At 43.2% G+C, this 20,685-nt stretch overlaps 1 protein-coding gene across 1 annotated transcript in view; it reads left to right on the forward strand.

Annotated features, from left to right (window-relative positions):
* Nucleotides 1-952: 952 nt before the first annotated feature.
* Nucleotides 953-20,685, forward strand: part of EIF3E (eukaryotic translation initiation factor 3 subunit E) — an 88,909-nt gene continuing 69,176 nt past the window's right edge. Inside the window, exons 1-3 of the mRNA XM_089664455.1 lie at nucleotides 953-1,110; nucleotides 8,240-8,357; nucleotides 10,850-10,967. Of these exons, the coding sequence (XP_089520581.1) occupies nucleotides 1,021-1,110; nucleotides 8,240-8,357; nucleotides 10,850-10,967 (326 nt within the window). The 5' untranslated portion in view covers nucleotides 953-1,020. The remainder of the gene's footprint in view (nucleotides 1,111-8,239; nucleotides 8,358-10,849; nucleotides 10,968-20,685) is intronic.

Below are 20,685 nucleotides of genomic sequence, written 5' to 3' on the forward strand. Positions count from 1 at the left end.
TACGCAGGGCACTCTGGAACTCTCCGCTCTGTACGTAGTGCACTGCTGAACTCTCCGCTCTGTACGTAGTGCACGGCTGAACTCTCCGCTCTGTACGTAGTGCACTGCCGAACTCTCCGCTCTGTACGTAGTGCACTGCCGAACTCTCCGCTCTGTACGTAGTGCACCGCCAAACTCTCCGCTCTGTACGTAGTGCACCGCCGAACTCTCCGCTCTGTACGTAGTGCACTGCCGAACTCTCCGCTCTGTACGTAGTGCACTGCTGAACTCTCCGATCTGTACGCAGGGCACTCCTGAACTCTCCGCTCTGTACGTAGTGCACTGCCGAACTCTCCGCTCTGTACGTAGTGCACTGCCGAACTCTCCGCTCTGTACGTAATACATTCCCGAACTCTCCACTCTGTACGTAGTGCACTGCTGAACTCTCCGCTCTGTACGTAGTGCACTGCTGAACTCTCCGCTCTGTACGTAATGCACTCCCGAACTCTCTGCTCTGTACGTAATGCACGGCCGAACTCTCCACTTAATATGCAGAGCACTCTTGAACCCTTAAGCATTAAAAAAAGCTTCAAAAATGCACGAATGCATCAAAAGCACGCATGCAGAAATACATCCAGACTATGTTTCTATAGTGTGAACAGCCCTGAAAAAAAACGTTTTGCCTATAGTTCTACTTTAATTTCTCTCCAATACAATATAAATAAGTTTCACCAATACATACACCTCAGTGTGTATAACTAAGGATTCCCCATCAGGGCGATATTTATAACATGCACATTGTGATCTGAAACTCCTGGTGAGTGTGAGTGAAGTGACTCCAGTATGGCTCCTGGAATGAAGACACTCATTGGCTATAAAACTTATCCTCTAGTGCTCGCTGATAGCACCACGCCCCCTCTAGCGGCTATCGCTTGGTCACGCCTCTTTGTTCTTTCCTCCTCGCATTGGATTCTACAGTATCAGTGTAATAAAGTTTTACCGCCTTTGAATCCTCTTCCCTTCACGCCGCCGGCGGCCACCATGGCGGAGTACGATCTCACCACCAAGATCGCTCACTTTCTGGACCGACACCTGGTCTTCCCGCTGCTGGAGTTCCTCTCAGTGAAAGAGGTGAGTGATAGGAGGGGGAGATGGGGGGATGGAGAGTGGAGGCCGCGGCCTGCAGGCTGAGCCAGCAATATGACTTATGAGCGGCGCCATGTTGTTCCCGGAGAGGGGCACGGTTGGGCTGTACAGTTGTGTGCGGCTCTGAGGTGTATATTGGAGGCTTGTGATTGGGTGGGAGTAGTGTGGTACAGAGCCAGCCATGGCAGCACAGACAGTTCACAGTACAGGCCCATCTCACCCTGTGTATCCTCTGCAGAGCCTTCCTCCTCAGTACTGATCCCAGAGGCCGGGGAACCATTACCTCAGGCTGCGTCTAACCTCACTGTTTCTCTGGCAAGTGATCTGTGTTTGGATCGTTTTTCAGAGGTATATTCGCAGGCGGTGATGTGCCAGTTTTAGCTCCTATTTTCAGAACAAACGCACAGCAACCACAACAATCGCTGTTTCCCCATTCACTTGAATGGGCCACATTCAGCGGGTTTGTCACCTGCTGATCGCAACATGTTGGAGAGCTTGCTGCAGGTGCAAAGCTTCATCACTGTGCGAATGGATGGCCCCCCCATCCCTGTCCCCCCCCCCCCCCCCGTCGCTGTCCCCCTCATCGCTGTCCTTCAGAAGATTTACCCCCCTTCCTGACTAGGCCATTTTTTTAAATACGGCGCTGCGTTACTTTACAGACTTGCCTGCCGGGGCAATTCTGGCATTTCTTTGCTATATGTGAAAATCAGCATTTTTAATTTTTTTGCTTGAAAATTACTCAGAACTCGCAAACGTTTTATTTGTATATATATTAGTGGTGCACCAAAATGAAAATTCTGGTGCCGAAAATGAAAATTCAAAATGCACAGTTTTTAAAGATGAATATATATTTTTTGGAAAAAAATACACTGATTAAAATAAAATATACATATGCCAATTTTTTCCTAAAATATGAAAGAGGATGTTACAGCGAGTAAATGGATACCCAACATGTCAAGCTTTAAAATTGTGGAATGGCGTGAAACTGCTGTACCTAAAAATCTCCATGGGTGATGCTTTAAAAGTTTCTACAGGTTAGCAGTGTGAAGTTACAGAGGAGGTCTAGTGCGAGAATTATTGCTCTTGCTCTGACGTTCATGGCGATACCTCACGTGTGTGGTTTGAACACCATTTACATATGTGGGCGTGGCCTATGTATGCGTTCACCACTATGTGCGAGGACAGGGCAAATTAACCCCTTGACGCCAAAGTCACACAAATACGCGGCCTCACAGAACTAGGCTTTTTACCGTGGCGCCGCATATTTGCGTACCTGTCTTTGTGCGCACTCACAGCACAAAGACCTCAATGTCACTGAGAACCCCGGGTCCCGTTCTAACGATCGTAACCCGGGACTCCCAACTCCGGGTCACATGATCACTGTGATAGCCTCTAATTGGCTATCACAGTGATCAGTCACTGTACAGCCCTGGCCCCCTTGTGTTTTTTTTTTTTTTTGCTCTCTCTCTGTGAGTGAAGAGAGATAAATTGTATCTCTGTAACTCCTGGTATAGAGAGAAAAAAAATATTTGTAATAAATAAATATTAACTTCTTGCCGACCGCGCATAGCCGAATGACGGCTTCACTGCGGCCGGCCAGTTCTGAGTGGACGTCATATGACGTCCTCCCAGAACGCGCTCTCCTGCGCGCCCCAGGGGGCGCGCACCCGGCGATCTCCGTGATTGCTGTGTCCTACGGACACAGCTGATCACGTGATGTGGTGAAAGGCCGATCCCACCGGCCTTTTACCACGTGATCAGCGGTGTCCAATGACACGCTGATCACAGGGAAATGCAAGTGCCGGTTCTCGGCTGCACTTTCCTCACGCTGTCAGATCGTGAGGAAAGTACTGCCGAGAACCGGCAGTTGTCAGAGCGGGGATCGGCACCGATCATCAGGGCACTGATGATCAGTGCCCTGATGATCGGTGCCCAGCAGTGACACCCGCAAGTTCCGCCCAGCAGTGCGCCCACTAGCCCCGCCCACCTGTGCCCAGCAGTGCCCCCACCTGTGCCCAGCAGTGCCCCCACCTGTGCCACTCTGCAGTGCCCCCACCTGTGCCACTCTGCAGTGCCACCCACCTGTGCACACCAGTGCCACCCACCTGTGCCCACCAGTGCCGCCCACCAGTGCCACCCACCAGTGCAGCCCAGCAGTGCCGCCAGTCAGTGCCACCAGTCAGTGCCCAGGGGTTGTGCCAGTCAGTGCCGCCAGTCAGTGCCCAGAAGTGATGCCAGTCAGTGCCGTCTATCAGTACCCATCATCAGTGTCACCTATCAGTGCTGCATATCAGTGCCGCCTATCCGTGACCCCTAATTAGTGCTGTCTATCAGTGCCGCCTATCCGTGCCACCTCATTAGTGCTGCCTATCAGTGCCCTTTAGTGCTGCCTATCAGTGCCCATCAGTGCCGCCTATCAGTGCCCATCAGTGCCGCCTCATCAACGCAAATCAGTGAAGGAGAAAAAATACCTGTTTGAAAAATTTTATAAAAGAAACAAATAAACTTTTTTTTTTTTTTTCAAATTTTTTGCACTTTTTTTAATTTATAGCGCAAAAAGTAAAGCGCCCAGTGGCGATTAAATACCACCAAAAGAAAGCTCTATTTGTGAGAAAAAAATGATCAAAATTTCATATGGGTACAATGTTGCATGACCGCGCAATTGTCAATCAAAGTGCGGCAGCGCTGAAAGCTGAAAATTGGCCTGGTAAGGAAGGGGGTATAAGTGCCTGGTAGGCAAGTGGTTAAAAAATAATGAAAAATACCTAGATCAAGGTTTGATCTAGTTCATTGCCAGGGTTTGTGTTTGGGTCAGGGTCAAAGGTCAAAAGGTCAGTCAAGAGTCAGGATAAAAAAAAAAAATTTGTGTCAGTGTGTTAAAAAAAAAAGACAAACACACAATGCGCACTCTTGTTTCTGGGCTATACTACAGGTACAAACAAATAACATACACATATATGGTATCGCTGCGATCGTCAGGAGATGGAGAATTTATCCTGGTTTGTTTTTTGGTGGTCAGTTATGGCAGTAACGAAAAACAAACCGCTAAATAAAAAAAAAATATATATTTTTTTTTTACTATTTTGGGCCAGTTTTCCTTTGATAATAAAAAAAAAAAATCAGGAGCTATCCATTACCATTTACCACCAAATGAAAGCCCAATTTGTCCTAAAAAAATCAAGGTATAATCCACCTGGATGTACAAAGTAGTTGTGAGGATATGTGCGGTTTTACTAACACATGTCAATGTTGCAGAATTGTGCCTAGGTGTTTACCCTTAGGTGTGAAGGGGTTAAACTTTTTTTTTTTAAATTTAATGTTTTTGTTTTTTTTTGCACTGTTACTTTAAAAAAATGTAACCACTTTTATTCTTATCACAAGAAATGCATGCATCCCTTGTGATAGAAATAAGTAGTGACAGGTCCTCTTTATGGAAAGATGGAATCAATAAGACCCCACATCTCTCCTCTGCAATGTAACGCATCGGATCCAAAAAAAAAGCATTGATCTAGTGCTTTAAAAAAAAAAAAAAAAAAATGAACGGGAAGTAACATCATTTCAGTCCTCCAAGGGCATAGAGATGTGTGGCGGCAATCTTTCCTTCACTCATCTCTATTCCCAGTGTTGGGATCGATGGTTTCTTGGGTACGGCTGAACTACCGAGCAGCTGGTAGCGGTAGCGAGGGGCGGGGTTTTTCCGGCACCTGTATTGGTGCTTTTTTTTTTTTTCCTTTCTTCATTTCAGCCGATGGCCGAAAGGGGTGTTGTCGGCTGAAACATTTCAGCCACTGAAATTTCAGTGCATTCCTAATAAATATATATATTTTCTAAGCAGAGACCCTAGAGCATAACATGGCGGTTGTTGCAATTCTTTGTCACACAGCAATTTTTCAAATGCATTTTTCTTTTTTCATAATAAACTTTAGAGTAATGTGAAAAAGCACAATATATAACCCAATTTTTTTTTTTTTAAATATAAAAGATGGTGTTATGCTGAGTAAATAGATACCAAGCATGTCACGGTTTAAAATTGCGCACGCTCGTGGAATGGCACCAAATTACGGTTTTTAAAAATCTTTATAGGCGAAGCTTTAAACATTTTTACAGGTTACCAGTTTAGAGTTCTAGAGGAGGTCCAGTGCTAGAATGATTGCTCTTGGTATAACAATCGCGGTGATACCACATGTGTGGTTCGAATGCCGCTTACATATACTGGTGCGACCTACATATGCATTTGCTTCTGTTCGTGAGCATGAGGGGATGGTGGCGCTTTAAATTTTTTTTTTTTATATCTTTAAACTTTCCTATTTATTTTTTGATCAGGTTTATTCCTAGTGCAAAGGATGTAAACATCCCTTGTAATAGGAATAAGGAATGACAGGTCCTCTTTATAGAGGGATCTGGTGTTTGAGACCCCAAATATCTCCTCTATGCTAGAAAGCATGAGATTAAAAAAAAAAACCCTGATCTCTGCTTTCCAGCAAAAAAATTGCAGTGTTTACATCTGCCAGAGCCAGAAATGACATCACTTCCAGCCTCCCTGGGTCATAGAGATGGCCAGGTATGATCTGGTCCTCGGCAGTCCCTATGGTAAGCCGCCGGATCCCTTTTCCAGCTCCCCAATCACATGGGATAGCACAGAGAGGCTCCATTGGGAAGGAGGGGGGGGGGGGTTCCCCTCTCCTGCCGCCTGTAAAAGCAGTCCAGCGGCTAATGAGCTGCTAGCCCTGCTTTTACACATGAGCGAATCATCAGCTGAAAAAAAAGATAAGTGGATGATGCTTGTAGCTGCAAGTATCATCCAGATATCTCTACTGAAACCCGTGGACGTCATATGGCGTTCACTGATAATTGCACTGTCGTGGACACACTGTACTCAAATGAAATTTGTCATTTTTTTCCCCACAGATAGAACTTTCTTTTGACGGTATTTGATCACCACTGTGTTTATTTTTTACACTATAAACCAAAAAATAGGAAATTTTGTAAAAAAAAAAAAAAAAAAAAAGCCAAAATAATATTTTTGTTTTCTTCTATAAAACCTATCCCATAAAAAATAAACCAATCTTCTTAAATTACGGCCAATATGTATTCTTCTGCATATTTTTGGTAAAATAATTCCCAATAATTGTACATTGAATGGTTTGCACAAAAGTCATAGCATCTACAAACTATGGTGTGTATATATACTAGAATTTTTTTTTATATTACTAGTGGCAATCAGCGACTTATAGCGGGACTGCAGTATTGCGGCAGACTTTTTTTTTGTTTCACTAACTGACATTTTGTGGGAACCAGTGACACTAATACAGTGATCAGTGTTAAAAATATTCACTGCCACTGTACTAATGATACTGGCTGGGAAGGGGTTGAACATACTGGGCGATCAAAGGATTAACTGTGTGCCTAGCTAGTGTTTTGTGTACTGTGCTAGGTGCTTTTTACTAAGGGAAGTGATGGATCTTATTCCCTGCTTTGCAGAGACACAAGATCTATCACTTCACCCTTCAGAATGGAACTCTGCCTTGTTTACATAGGCAAAGCTTCATTTTGTGCCCCACAATAGACTAGTGCTGGTGGACATTCATTGGCCAGCACCTGCTGATCAGTTTCTGCTATGAGTATTCACATATGCGCCCCCTAGCCAGAAGTGCATAATCTTGTTTATATACCGGGCCAATCAGCACTATCCAGACAGAGGGTCAGGGGTTATGCAGCCTCATAGGACAGTCAGAGCAGAATGAATACTCCTCCTACAAGCTTTAACCAGTGCTTGGCTGGACACTGATAAAAGTTACAAGACTGCTATATATTGCTGATGAGAAAAGGTATTTAGCAGTTTATATTTACTAAAATAATTGTACTTCCATGTACTGTGGGAGACCAGATAGAGTGAATGCAGGGTCCTGGGTTTAGTAACTCTTTAAACCCAAAACTAAAAGTGGCCAGTAACACACCTCTTGTATCAGAGTGCCCCCACTCTTCATGAAGGGGGTCACCTTTGGACAGCAGCATTGTCAGTCTGGGGGGAGGGGCGTGTTAGATGTACTAGCAGATTTAGATTCACTAACAAATTGAAGGCAAACTCCAGATCACACTTTATAATCGGTTAAACAAACCGTTTTTATTTCTCTTTTAGGATAATCATTTTACATGAATAAAATCTCATCATTGTAAGGACTCCCATCAATAGTAAATAGTTTGTCTCAACACTGTAACTGCTACATCTGCAGGATAGCTTGTTTTGGAACACAGGGCACACCTTTGGACAGCAGTATTTTCATCCGAGGGAGGGGAGTGTTAGATGGATTAGCAGATTTAGATACACTAACACATTTACAGCATTCTCCAGCTAATACCTTATCAGTTACAAGTTTGTTTTTTTTTTCCTTTTGGGATACAGGTGTTTTACATAAATAAAAGCTGATCATTGTAAGCACGCCTGTCATGGTAAATCCCTTTAACTGCTACATCTGCAGGACAGCTTGTTCTGTTGAAAAAGTAACTTACTGGCCAGAGTGTAAAGAAGAAACTTAATGCAGCCATCAAATCTAAAAATTGGTAAGCTGCAATATAATGTTTGCTTTTAGGTTTGATACCACTTTAAGGGGTCTCATTTAGACTAGCGGTTGGGGCGGGGGGGCTCTAAAAGCACATAGTTGAACCATGTTTTAGCACCTCCCATCTGGGCTCCCCTGGAGTTCTACATTCAAAGCTGTACTGCAAGAATAAGAGTTTGTCATTGTGGACCTATCCTTATGTGAATGCTCGTTGCCTGGATGTTATGCTGATCTAATAGCTTTAGTACTTTGAGTCACTAACCCCGAATGCTAATCAGAATTTCTGACTCTACTTAATACAAGCTTGCTGCAGGCCAGTAACTCAGTGTTAAGGTGTGTGGCAGCCAGGCAGTTGGCATTTTAAGAAGTTGGTTAGCAGTGAAAGCCTTCATATTCCTTTTAGTGCTAGTTTACTTTAAGGTGTTGTCCTATATAAATTAATAATGCAGTATGTCACTGAATATCCTTGTTGATTTAAACAAAATAAAAGCAGGTGATTAGTGTCTGCCATCTGTGTTTGCATCACCTAAATATTTTGCTTGTTGTCTTTGCAGATTTACAATGAAAAAGAACTCCTTCAGGGCAAGTTGGACTTGCTCAGTGACACCAACATGGTGGACTTTGCAATGGATGTGTATAAGAACTTGTATCCAGACAAGGAGATTCCTCATGGTGAGTTATCATGCTGAGGTAACACAGTACTAATTCAGGGGTGAGACCTTTAATCACTTGACGTCCCGCGACGTGCCTGTTTGCCATGGGACTTTCAGTGGTTATACGGGGATACTGCCTGTAGCTGCAGGCATCATCCAGCTATTTTTTTTTTTCCATCTGCACTGGCTTACCTGTCCCATCGGGGAGCCCAGAACTGCAGCTAGCAGTTCCTACGTCTGAGCATAGAGCTGATCGGGGACAGATTGACCCCAATTATCTCTATGGTCTAAAAAACTGGAAGCAAAGCGTATTTCGTTGGCCGCTGGTTATAAACAAACCATTACTGGTTTGAAAATGGCATTGAATCACACTGATCTTGGTTGTAATAGACCGAAGATCTATCAGTAAAGAGTACCTGTCACTGCCCGTGCTATCACAAGGTATAGTGTAAACATAAATACTAAAAAAAAACAACAATTTTTAAAGCACCCGTCTCCTCCGTGCTCACACGCAAAGTTGAATGCACACATCGGTGTGTAAACAGTGATCGCTCCACACATGTAAGGTATCATCGTGAACATCAGATTGATTTTAAGTAATTATAGCACCAGACCTGCTGTGTAAATCTAAAGTGATAACCTATAAATGCTTTTTTAGCTCCATCTATGAATAATATAATATACGTAGTTTGTAGCTGTTTCACAGGAGTGTGAAGTTTTAAAGCGTTACTCGCTATAACATCTTTTTATATGTTACAAAACAATTGGCTAATATATTGTGTTTTTGTGCATTAAAATTCATTAAAGTGGTTTTTGTTTTGTTTTTTTTCCCTCAAATATATTGCGCTTGGAAAACCACTGCACAAATACCATGTGACATAAAACATTTCAACACCCACCATTTTATTCTCTAGGGCCTATGCTTTAAAAAATGTATAATGTATGGGGGGTTCTAAGTAATTTTCTTGCAAAAATACTAATTTTAACATGTAAACAGAAAGTTTCAGTAAAGTCCTGGCTTGAAGTGGTTAAAGCCCAATTGAATATTCAGTTCAGATCAGCTAACTACATTTTAGGTGCATCAGAACAAAAGATGTTTAAAGCCTTCATTCTCATTTTAAAGCTGCCTTTACAGCCTTCTACAGTAGAAGTAGTACAGTAGAGTAGAAAAGCCCTCCCCTGCCAACAAGCCCCTGGGAAGGACCCTTGCTCTTTGTGAAAGCAGAGATGATTCTTTCTGATCTTGTCCATTGAGCAGGCACTAATGATGTAGCTCTCGTGCTCCATTACCATCATCTGTTAGATGCCGGAACTGCACATTCTCTGCAGTCAGCGTGTAGATTTTAACAATTTGCTAGTGTTTGTAATGCTCTTGCACTGTTCTTAGTCTAAAATAAAAACTAAAAATCTAACAGAGCGGCATCTTTATCAAATGATCAAGAAAAGGCTTTGTTCATATTGACGTGCTGTGTACATCTGCGAGAGGTGTTTCATGCAAGGGAGAATGTCACCAGCACACCGAGGATCACCAATATGGGTCCAAAAGTTTTAATGAACAATCACATAGTTACAGCAAGGCAATGTTTTGGAATCTCGCAGGACCCCTTCATCAGTCATGCCGCATTCCTGATGGAAGGGGTCCTGAGAGACTCTGAAATGTTGGAAGCAACTCAGCCACGAAGGGGTAGACCACACAAAATGTCAGAGGGGGGTCCGCACATGCTGAAGCACACAGTGCGCAGAAGTCGCCAACTGTCTGCAGAGTCCATAACTAAAGACCTCCAAACTTCATGTGACCTTCATATTAGCACAAGTGCGTAGAGAACTTCATGGAATGGGTTTCCATGGCCGAGCAGCTGCATGCAAGCCTTACATCACCAAGTGCAATGCAAGCATCGGATGCAGAGGTGTAAAGCACGCCGCCACTGGGGTTGTTTTTCAGGCGTTGGGCTTGCCCCCTTAGTTCCAGTGAAGGGAACTCTGAAGGCGTCAGCATACCAAGACATTTTGGACAATTTCATGCTCCGAACTTGTTGGCAATAGTTTGGGGTGACCCCTTCCTATTCCAACATGACTGCACACCAGTGTACAAAGCAAGGTCCATAAAGACACGGATGAGCGAGTTTGGGGTGGAGGAACTTGACTGGCTTGCATAGAGTCCTGACCTCAACCTGATAGAACACCTTTGGGATGAATTAGAGCGGAGGCTGTGAGCCAGGCCTTCTCAGCTGACATCAGTGCCTGACTTCACAAATGCACTTCTGGAAGAATGGTCAAACCTCCCCATAGACACCCTCCTAAACCTTGTGGACAGCCTTCCCAGAAGAGTTGAAGCTGTTATAGCTTTCAAGGGTGGGCCACCTCAATATTGAACTTTACGGATTAAAACAGGGATGCCATTAAAGTTCATGTGCGTGTAAAGGCAGGCGTCCCAATACTTTTGGCAATATGGTGTAGTTTCACCAATATCCATTATTTGTAATATATTTTATGTTTACTGATTTTGTGCAGCTCTCAGAGAGAAGAGAACCACAGTTGTTGCACAGTTGAAACAGCTGCAAGCCGAAACAGAACCCATTGTAAAGATGTTCGAAGATCCTGAAACAACAAGGCAGATGCAGTCTACTAGGTATGTGAATGATTCTTCATTGACCTCCTGTGTTAGTGTGCCAGAAGTAAGAACTACCTGTGTTCAGCTCTCACCTCTTATGCATTCAAATGGTGAAATCTGGTTGCTATGAACAATGTTTTCAGCCACATAACAATGTTACAATGTTTCCTTCAGCCACATAACCCGAGGATAACGAAGACTTTTATGTAAAATGTCTATTGTCACTAATACCAGTATGACTGAGAACTTGGCCCGGCAGTGAATTGATAGGGTCCTGGATGTGCCATAAAGTTAATAATGAGAATTCTAAAACAGCTTCTTTTCACCTGTATCCTCCCTCTCCCACAATTGGATACATTATATATAATTTTTAAAGGCTTCTAACTTTTTTCTTTGTAAGCTGTTAAATGTGGTCTTGTGTTCCCACCTGCCTTTTGTGATGTCCAAATGACACATCAAGGTAGGCAGCTTCAAAAACAAGTGCATGCGATCTACAGATGTTCCTCAGGGTTTCAGATCCTGACAGAGCCCTGCGGCACATCTTCACATGCGCCAGGGCTTTCTCACGCAAGTGTGAAGATGGAGCAGGTATGGAAGTCTGTGTGTCTGGGAAATCCCTGTGCATTTGCAGATGTGCCGCTAAATCTTTGTTGGGACCTGAAGGCCAGGCAGAGTCCCTCAGTACATCTGTGCACATGCCAGATTATCAAAGATGCAGGAAGATGGGCTGGGTCCTCATTAAATGGGACTGAAGTTCCCTTTTACAGGTAAATGAAGCCTAAACATTTTTCTTAGCTTTGGATAGAGTGGTGAAGGCTTGGTACCCCTTCAAGGTTTTTACTGCTGCAGTGGGAAAAAATAATTATTCGATCCCCTGCAGATTTGGTAAGTTTGGCCACTTACAAAGAAATGAATAGAAATTAAACGGAAAACGTTTGTGTATAGATATAAAACAGGGAAAATTGTATTTTGTTTTTTTCTAAGTGATTAAATACTCCCTGAAAGAGTTAATGGTTAACTTTTGCTTTGTGTCTACTAACTGGTTTATTTTACATACAAGATGTTCCTGTGGGATTTCAATGCTGTTATCCGTGCACTTATTTCTTGTTTTGAGAAATTGCAGAAGTTACTATCCTGTTGCATTTTTGTTATGATGAGCCATAGAGTGGTTTACGGAAATCTCTATTCTGTATTCTGATTGGTGCTTCATGGGGGGGGGGGGGGGATGTCAGTACAAATCTGAAAAATGGAGGAGAGTAGGCTGAGTTTCCAGCACAGCTGAAGAACTGACCACTGCTCTCCAGCCTAGCATGGTCAGTTTTTAATAGGAAAGCAGAGGGACTGGCAGGAACACCAGGGATTTCACAAAAAAGGAAGCAATAAAAAGAGAACAAGATACATTATCATAGAACTACATAGTACAGCAGGCACATATTGGGAATATGAAATGTTGGGTTTGCATATTCATTATAGTGGTGCACTGAATTGAAAATTATGGTGCTGAAACCGATACCGAAAATTCAGAATGCATGTGGCCGAAAAACTAAACTGAAATGTCTGTGTATGTGGGGAGACTCCAATTTTTTTTTTTCTACTTTCATGTATATTTTTATTTTTTTTAACTTATGATTTTATTGCTATCAGGGGACCAATAAGAAACTGTTTCTTTTAGCTCGGAGAGAGTGACAGCAAATTCTCTGAGCTATAGTGAAGAAAAAAAAAAGCCAGTAATTACAGTGGGGCAAAAAAGTATTTAGTCAGCCACCAATTGTGCAAGTTCTCCCACTTAAAAAGATGAGAGGGGCCTGTAATTGGCATCATAGGTAGACTTCAACTATGAGAGACAAAATGAGAAAAAAAATTCAGACAATCACATTGGCTGATTTGGAAAGAATTTATTTACAAATTATGGTGGAAAATAAGTATTTGGTCAATATATAAAGTTCATCTCAATACTTTGTTCTATATCCTTTGTTGGCAATGACAGAGGTCAAATGTTTCCTGTAAGTCTTCACAAGGTTGGCACACACTGTTGCTGGTATGTTGGCCCATTCCTCCATGCAGATCTCCTCTAGAGCAGTGATGTTTTGGGGCTGTCGCTGGGCAACACGGACGTTCAACTCCCTCCAAAAGTTTTCTATGGGGTTGAGATGTGGAGACTGGCTAGGCCACTCCAGGACCTTGAAATGCTTTTTACGAAGCCACTCCTTCGTTCCCCGGGCGGTATGTTTGGGATCATTGTCATGTTGGAAGACCCAGCCATGTTTCATCTTCAATGCCCTTGCTGATGGAAGGAGGTTTGCACTCAAAATCTCACGATACCTGGCCCCATTCATTCTGTCCTGTACATGGATCAGTCGTCCTGGTCCCTTTGCGGAGAAACCGCCCCAAAGCATGATGTTGCCACCCCCATGCTTCACAGTAGGTATGGTGTTCTTTGGATGCAACTCAGCATTCTCTCTCCTCCAAACACGACGAGTTGTGTTTCTACCAAACAGTTCTATTTTGGTTTCATCTGACCATATGACATTCTCCCAATCCTCTTCTGGATCATCCAAATGCTCTCTAGCAAACTTCAGACGGGCCCGGACATGTACTGGCTTAAGCAGGGGGACACGTCTGGCACTGCAGGATCTGAGTCCCTGGCGGTGTATTGTGTTACTGATGGTAGCCTTTGTTACGTTGGTCCCAGCTCTCTGCAGGTCATTCACTAGGTCCCCCCGTGTGGTCCTGGGATTTTTGCTCACCGTTCTTGTGATCATTTTGACCCCACGGGTGAGATCTTGCTTGGAGCCCCAAATCGAGGGAGATTATCAGTGGTCTTGTATGTCTTCCATTTTCTAATTTTTGCTCCCACAGTTGATTTGTTCACACCAAGCTGCTTGCCTATTGCAGGTTCAGTCTTCCCAGCCTGGTGCAGGTCTACAATTTTTGTTTCTGGTGTCCTTTGACAGCTCTTTGGTCTTCACCATAGTGGAGTTTGGAATGTGACTGTTTGAGGTTGTGGACATGTGTCTTTTATACTGATAACAAGTTCAAACAGGTGCCATTGATACAGATAATGAGTGCAGGACAGAGGAGCCTCTTAAAGAAGAAGGTACACCTTGTTTGTAGGTTACCGAATACTTATTTTCCACCATAATTTGCAAATTCTTTCCAAATCAGCCAATGTGATTGTCTGGATTTTGTTTCTCATTTTGTCTCTCATAGTTGAGGTCTGCCGATGATGCCAATTACAGGCCTCTCATCTTTTTAAGTGGGAGAACTTGCACAATTGTTGGCTGACTAAATACTTTTTTGCCCCACTGTACATTTAAAAACCGGCACTGACATATCGTGACAGCCAGCCACTGTATACACTGCCCCTCTCCTGTCTGTCTCCACCGCCCCCCCACATCTGCAGTACACACAGTCTCCTGTATCGGTTACATTTTTTTTTTATGCAGATATGATCATTTTTGGCCGATATGTTTCGGTGAATCCCTAATTCTTTAATCTGTTGCCATCCTCTTAATGCATGTGTGCAGCTGTAGGAAGGATGAGCTGTAATGCCCACATGCTGCACATAATACATTTATGGACAGCTGAGTTTTCTGTCCCACACACAGCATTTCATCTGGGCAAGCATGGCCTGTATCAGTCTGTCTGAGTGCTGCCTCTTCCTGATGTTGTTCTTGCTTAGAAGTATACAGGAGAACATGATTCAGGAGTACATCACAAAGTCAGCTCATGTATTCTGTTTAGCTCTGTAACTCAGAGCCTTTGACAAAGTGTAATGTCAGGCTGCGGCTTTTAAATCTAAGCATGTTCCACCTGTGTCTCTGACACTTTAAACTGCTGATCGTTGCAGTAATCGTCTACAAGAACTCTCTATAGTTTGCAGTTAATCAGGATGAGGAAATTGTCCCTTCTGTGTAATTAACTCCAAATGTTTGTATTTCTTTGGTAACGGTTATTAAAGGTTACAGGAGATTGTCTGGCTTTCATGGTTTTAACCCTGAAGCATTCAGTTTATTAACATCAGGCTAGCTTATATTGTGCATTGCTCAAACTTTTTTTTTTTTCTTCAACTTAATTGATTAATTCTTACTGTTTAGATCCCTAAATTAAAGGCTTTTAGCCGTCTAAGCTGAACTGCTGTTGTCTGCCTTACGATAACCAGAGAGGAGAGAATTTATGCTGTTCGCTTGTTTATGAATGAGTTTTAATGTTGTAGACATATTCTTTACTTCAAATTGGGGGTTTATTTGGAATCCAGCTGCCTCATCACATGACGATGGAAAACACATACTCTTTGTAGGTAGCTCCTTTGCCTTAGGAGATAGAGACTTGTCACAAGTGTGCTGCTGGGCGTGGGGGGGGGACGCAACATATGTATACCTCTTTCACACGGTCGTTGATAATGGACAGGTCCCATTTTTTTACTATTTTCCTCTTTGTCTATCAGAGCTGCTCACTGTTGCTAACACGGAGAGGGTGGAGGTGTCCAAATGGCAGAGGTTGCCAGGAGATGATGCTTTGCAACCACTTCAATTCACTTCTATTGAAAAGCACCACAGATACACTACAAACATACCTATTCTGTTTACATTGTGATTTATGGAGTGGCTGCAAAGCATCTAAAATGATCTTTTTGCATTTTAGCATTGTAAAAGAACCGCCTGTGCAGCATATCCAAAATGTACATAAATGCTTTAGGTGTGTTAATACATGTTAAAGGCGTTAATATTCAAAGCATGTGGGAAGTTAGCGTTTGAGGGCCTGTTATGTGATTTGTAGTTGACGTGAGTGCCTAGTTTGAAATATATATCCAAATGAGTAAATTGGCTAATTTTTAGTTTTCTTAAAACGCAACTATCGTACATCACTGGATACAAAACAGGCTATAATAATGACTGTGGGTTCTGCACCACCAATAGGTCAGTGGACACTGGCAGATCAATCAAACAGGAAGTCCTCCCCTATATAACCCCTCCTACACAGGAGGTACTTCAGTTTTTTTCATCTGTAAGGTTGGATGATCACTGATGTGCTGCATGTGCTCTTGGAGCAAACCTGGAGGCCTGAAACTGTTCTTCTGTGAATCAAGGACTGGACATGGATCCACTCGGAAAGCTGTTCGCTAAAATGGATGGTACTGGAGCCTTGTTGGATAGGATAGAAGAATCCTTGAGGTTTGCCTGTAATGCAGCCTTACAGCATTGGACCCTGCATAATGGAACCCTGTGCAGTGTTCTGCCCAAGGTGCTTTCCAGTAGGGTGCTATATAGGTCCAAGGTCTTTTATGATAGAGCCCGCTGTGATGGGTGAAGGTTGGACTCATGTTATGATTCAGAGTCTTGCGGCAGGAATGGTAAGTTTACAATTGCAGTGTTTCTTTGAAAATCTGTCTGGTCATACTCTCGGTGGCCTCTGGAGGGGCTGTGTACTGTTTGGTCTGGCTGGGCCATGCTCCGTGTCTCTAAAGGAGTTTTGGGCTGCAGTTTTCTCCTCCAGCCACTAGGGGGCATGGGGCTGCTCTGTATAGCCTACTTTTGTGCAGTGGAGGCAGGAAGTAGAGGGGCTGCCATTTTGGTTTATGGTTGAAGTCACATGTGGGCCGAAGGATCAGTGAGGCTCCTCCGAGATAGCAGGTACATGGAGCAGTCTATGGCTGAATGATGTGCAAGTACTATCTGTGGGGGAGCTGCATGACCAGACAGGACACGATTATATACTGCATTAGTCTGCATAATCCAAGGGGGCTTGTAAAACCGTTTTCTGATATGCCCCTGCATGGGTATCAGTGTGCTTATAGGAGTTGTTGCTCCAGAATAGCTTGCATTTGATCTGTAGGCTCTTACATTTAGACTGCATTGAAGCAGCATAGAAGATCGGGTTGCGTTTGATGCATATGTTCTTGGCTAGCCCTGCAAAACCAATCTGGAACCAAGTGCAGTTAATTTTGACACCGTTCTTTGATGAAACAATACGCTTCTACAAAGTGGGGCAGGTGCAGCATTGTATTACATGATGGCATGCATACCTGCATAATTATTTCAACTGTATACTTTCATAAGCTGAATATTTATACTTGCACAAACGGCATACGTACATGCATACTTATACTTGCATAGACTGCATACGTACATGCATACTTATACTTGCATAGACTGCATACGTACATGCATACTTATACTTGCACAGACTGCATACTTACATGCATACCTATACTTGCATAGACTGCATACTTACATGCATACCTATACTTGCACAAACGGCATACATACATGCATACTTATACTTGCATAGACTGCATACTTACATGCAAACTTGTGTAATCTGGCGGTGTTCGCATTTCATGATAGACCAGTAGTGTCAGGTGTATCTGGGCCACCCGTTTTATCTGGTGTTTCATCTATTCCTGGTGGCAGAGCCTCAATGGACTAAGACTGCATCACCCTGAACGCGCCTGATCTCGTCTGACTCGGAGACTGAGTATGGTCAGCCCTGGTTAGTACTTGGAGTGGAGACTGCCTGGGAATACCAGGTGCTTTGAGCTTTTCACCTCCAGGGGCTGAGATGGCTGTATTTTGAGATTTCTCAGGCAGAAGAAAAAGGTATACAAAAGCAGAACAGGGCACGCTGTCTTGCATTACTGTGGTGAAACCTGAGCTTTTTTTTTTTAAAAGCTAAAAAATGCATGCTCACAAACCAAAGGGAGTTAAAAACGGAGATACAGAGTTTGTTGTGATGGTCCAAAGTGACGGTGGACCCCTAGTGAGGTAGGGTAACGTGTTTCGGGAGACGCCTTTGAGCTCTGAAGAAGGGAGTACGTCTCCCGAAACGCGTTAGCCTACCTCACTAAGGGTCCACTGTCACTTTGGACCGCCACCACGGACTCTGTATCTCTATTTTTATCTCCCTTTGGTTTGAGAGTATGCATTTTTATGCTTTTAAATAAATTCGGGTTTCACCACGGTAATGCATGAAGAGAGTGTGTGCCCTGTTCTGTTTTTGTTCACCAGTATCAAGATTTCCCGATCTTCTAAGGGCTGCACCTCAATGAATGACAGTTGCAGTACTCCCAGTCAGCATGAAGATTTGCGCTGGTTTCGTTTGTTCAAAAGAAAAAAGTATCCTTTACTACGAGCTTGCATGAGGAAATGGTATCTACGTTGAGGCGGTTTCCTACGTACAGTTCCACTCCAGAGGAACATTCTGAACCAATCATTGAATTGCTTGAGGGTTTGTTCCCAGGGTATTGAAGAATCCGAATTGGTGGTTGGTGATTCAGAATCTGGAGAAGGGGTAACTTTCCTTCCAGGCTTTTGGAAGATAGGAACTATTGATGCCAGTCTCTTTGGTTGGGTGGCTGGTTTGGAGGTGGCTACGTACAGAGGACTTGGTCTCCACAGTAGACAATACTTCCCATCAATATCTTGAAGCTTCGGGCCTAATCCAGCCAACATCCTTGCCAACATATCCCCTTTACTCTCATGGATCTGACATCATCCATCTACAGGATTCTAACCTGATCCCTCCACTGGTTGGCCACTGGGTTTTCGCCACATCACACACGCATGTGGACAGCTGGAAAAAGGACCCCTCCAGGAAGTGAACAGCTGTTTCTTTTAGAAAATTGATTTCACCTTTTTGTTTTTTACATAGTTATTGGCAAAACTTTTTTTTTTTCTTTTCATTTTGGATAAAGTAAGGGAGGGTTATTACACTTATCAATTTTTTTTTTTTTTTTGCCATCTGTGTTCCATTGCAGAGATTTCCCTCCACTTTCTTTTCCCATAGCCAAACAGAAAGTTAGAGAAAATCCCTCAAAACTAAGAGAATTCCTTGGGGACCCACTGGTGACTAGAACTCGTGTAACCATTGGAAAATTTCCCCTCCTATTACTTTTTTGGAGACAACCCAAAATTTGGGATTTTTCTTTTACTTTCACTAATAATGGTAAATAGGATAAATCTCTTTAACCACTTGCCGCCCTGCCACTAGAAATACGGCGGCAGGGTGGCACGAGCAAGTAAAACCACGTTTTAAAACGTGTGTTTTGTAAACAGGGGGCGCGCGCGAGGCACGCCGCCGCCCTATCTGTCCCGCCGATCACCGTCGCGGACGTCAGTCGCCGGGTCACAGCCGGCTGTTTCCCGGCGATCGGCGGCAAACAGTGACAGACAGCACAGCTGCAGTAGCTGTGCTGTCTGTCACTTCCCTGACAGCTCGAGGACGAGCTGATCGAGAGAAGAGTTTCTCTCTCTTGATCAGCAGTGTCCCGTGCAGCACACACCCCCGCCCCCTAGTAAAACACTCCCCTCACTCAGATAACCCTTCCCTGCAGAATAAAGTTAACCCCTTCCTCCCCAGTGCCATTTGTACAGTGTCAGTGTTTTGTTTTGTTTTTTTTTGCACTGGTCACTGTATTAGTGTTTTTGGGGATGTCAGTGACCCCAAGTCAGTACCCCCCAATGTCAGAATGTCCGCCGCAGTCCCGCCATAAGTCGCAGCCATAAGTCACTGATCGCTGCCATAATTCGCTGATCGCCGCCATTATTCGTATAAAAAAAACCTAAACATCCCAGTATCTTTTCCGCCATTTGTAAACGCTATAACTTTCACGTAAACCAATTAACTTACACGTATTGTGTGGTTTTTTTTTTTTTAGCAAAGACATGTCGCAGAATGCATTTTGGCAGAAATTTATGACTAAATTTGATTTTTGCATTTTTTTTTACTGGACATGTTTTATAGCAAAAAGTCCAAAATATTGTTTTTTTTTTCCTCGAAATTGTCAGCCTTTTTTTTTATAGCGCAAAAAATAAAAACCGCACAGGTGATCAAATACCACCAAAAGAAAGCTCAATTTGTGGGGAAAAAAAGGATGTAAATTTCATTTATGTACCGTATTGCATGACCGCACAATTGTCCGTTAAACTAGCGCAGCGCTGTATAGCAGAAAAGTGGCGTAAATTGCAGTATTTATACCATAGTTTGTAGACGCTATAACTTCACACAAAGCAATCAATATACACTTATTGGGATTTTTTTTACCAAAAACATGTAGCAGAATACATTTTGGCCTAAATTTATAACCAACTTTGAGTTTACTATATATATTTTATAGCTCAAAGTAAAAAATATTGTTTTTCTTCAAAATGTTTGGCCTTTTTTTGTTTATAGCGTGAAAAATAAAAAGCGCACAGATGATCAAATACCACCAAAAGAAAGCTCTATTTGTGTGAAAAAAAGGACGTAAATTTTGTTTGGGTGCAGCATTGCATGACCGCGCAATTATCAGTTGAATTAGTGCAGCGCCGAGTAGCAAAAAGAGGCCTGGTCATTAAGGGGGGTAAATCCTCTGGAGCTCAAGTGGTTAATGGGGGCACAGACGGCAATAAAAAACAGACAGGGGTTCTAATCCATTTCCACTCTGTCCAAAACCTAAAATAAACCTTTTGCCTTTTAGTTATACTATAACCTTTTTTACATCTCACTTGTGCTGATCTCTTGCAGCATCTTTTGCAACCACTTCTGATTACATGCATGTGTTCATGTCATTGCTCCGAGTGATTTCCTGGTAGTGGTGGAATGTGCCTGCACAATAGAGGTCTGCATGGCCATTTGAGAGTGCATGTGACATTGCAGGAGAGGAGATTGGGACAAAGTGTTGTCACACTATAACAGGAAGTGCCTTTGAAAAGTCCCTTAATGACGGGATTACAGATCTATAACCCCACAACGTAAT

Source organism: Staurois parvus, unplaced genomic scaffold, assembly GCF_062004578.1.
Source record: "Staurois parvus isolate SC_StPar_1 unplaced genomic scaffold, SC_StPar_1.0 ptg000047l, whole genome shotgun sequence".
NCBI lineage: Eukaryota > Metazoa > Chordata > Amphibia > Anura > Ranidae > Staurois > Staurois parvus.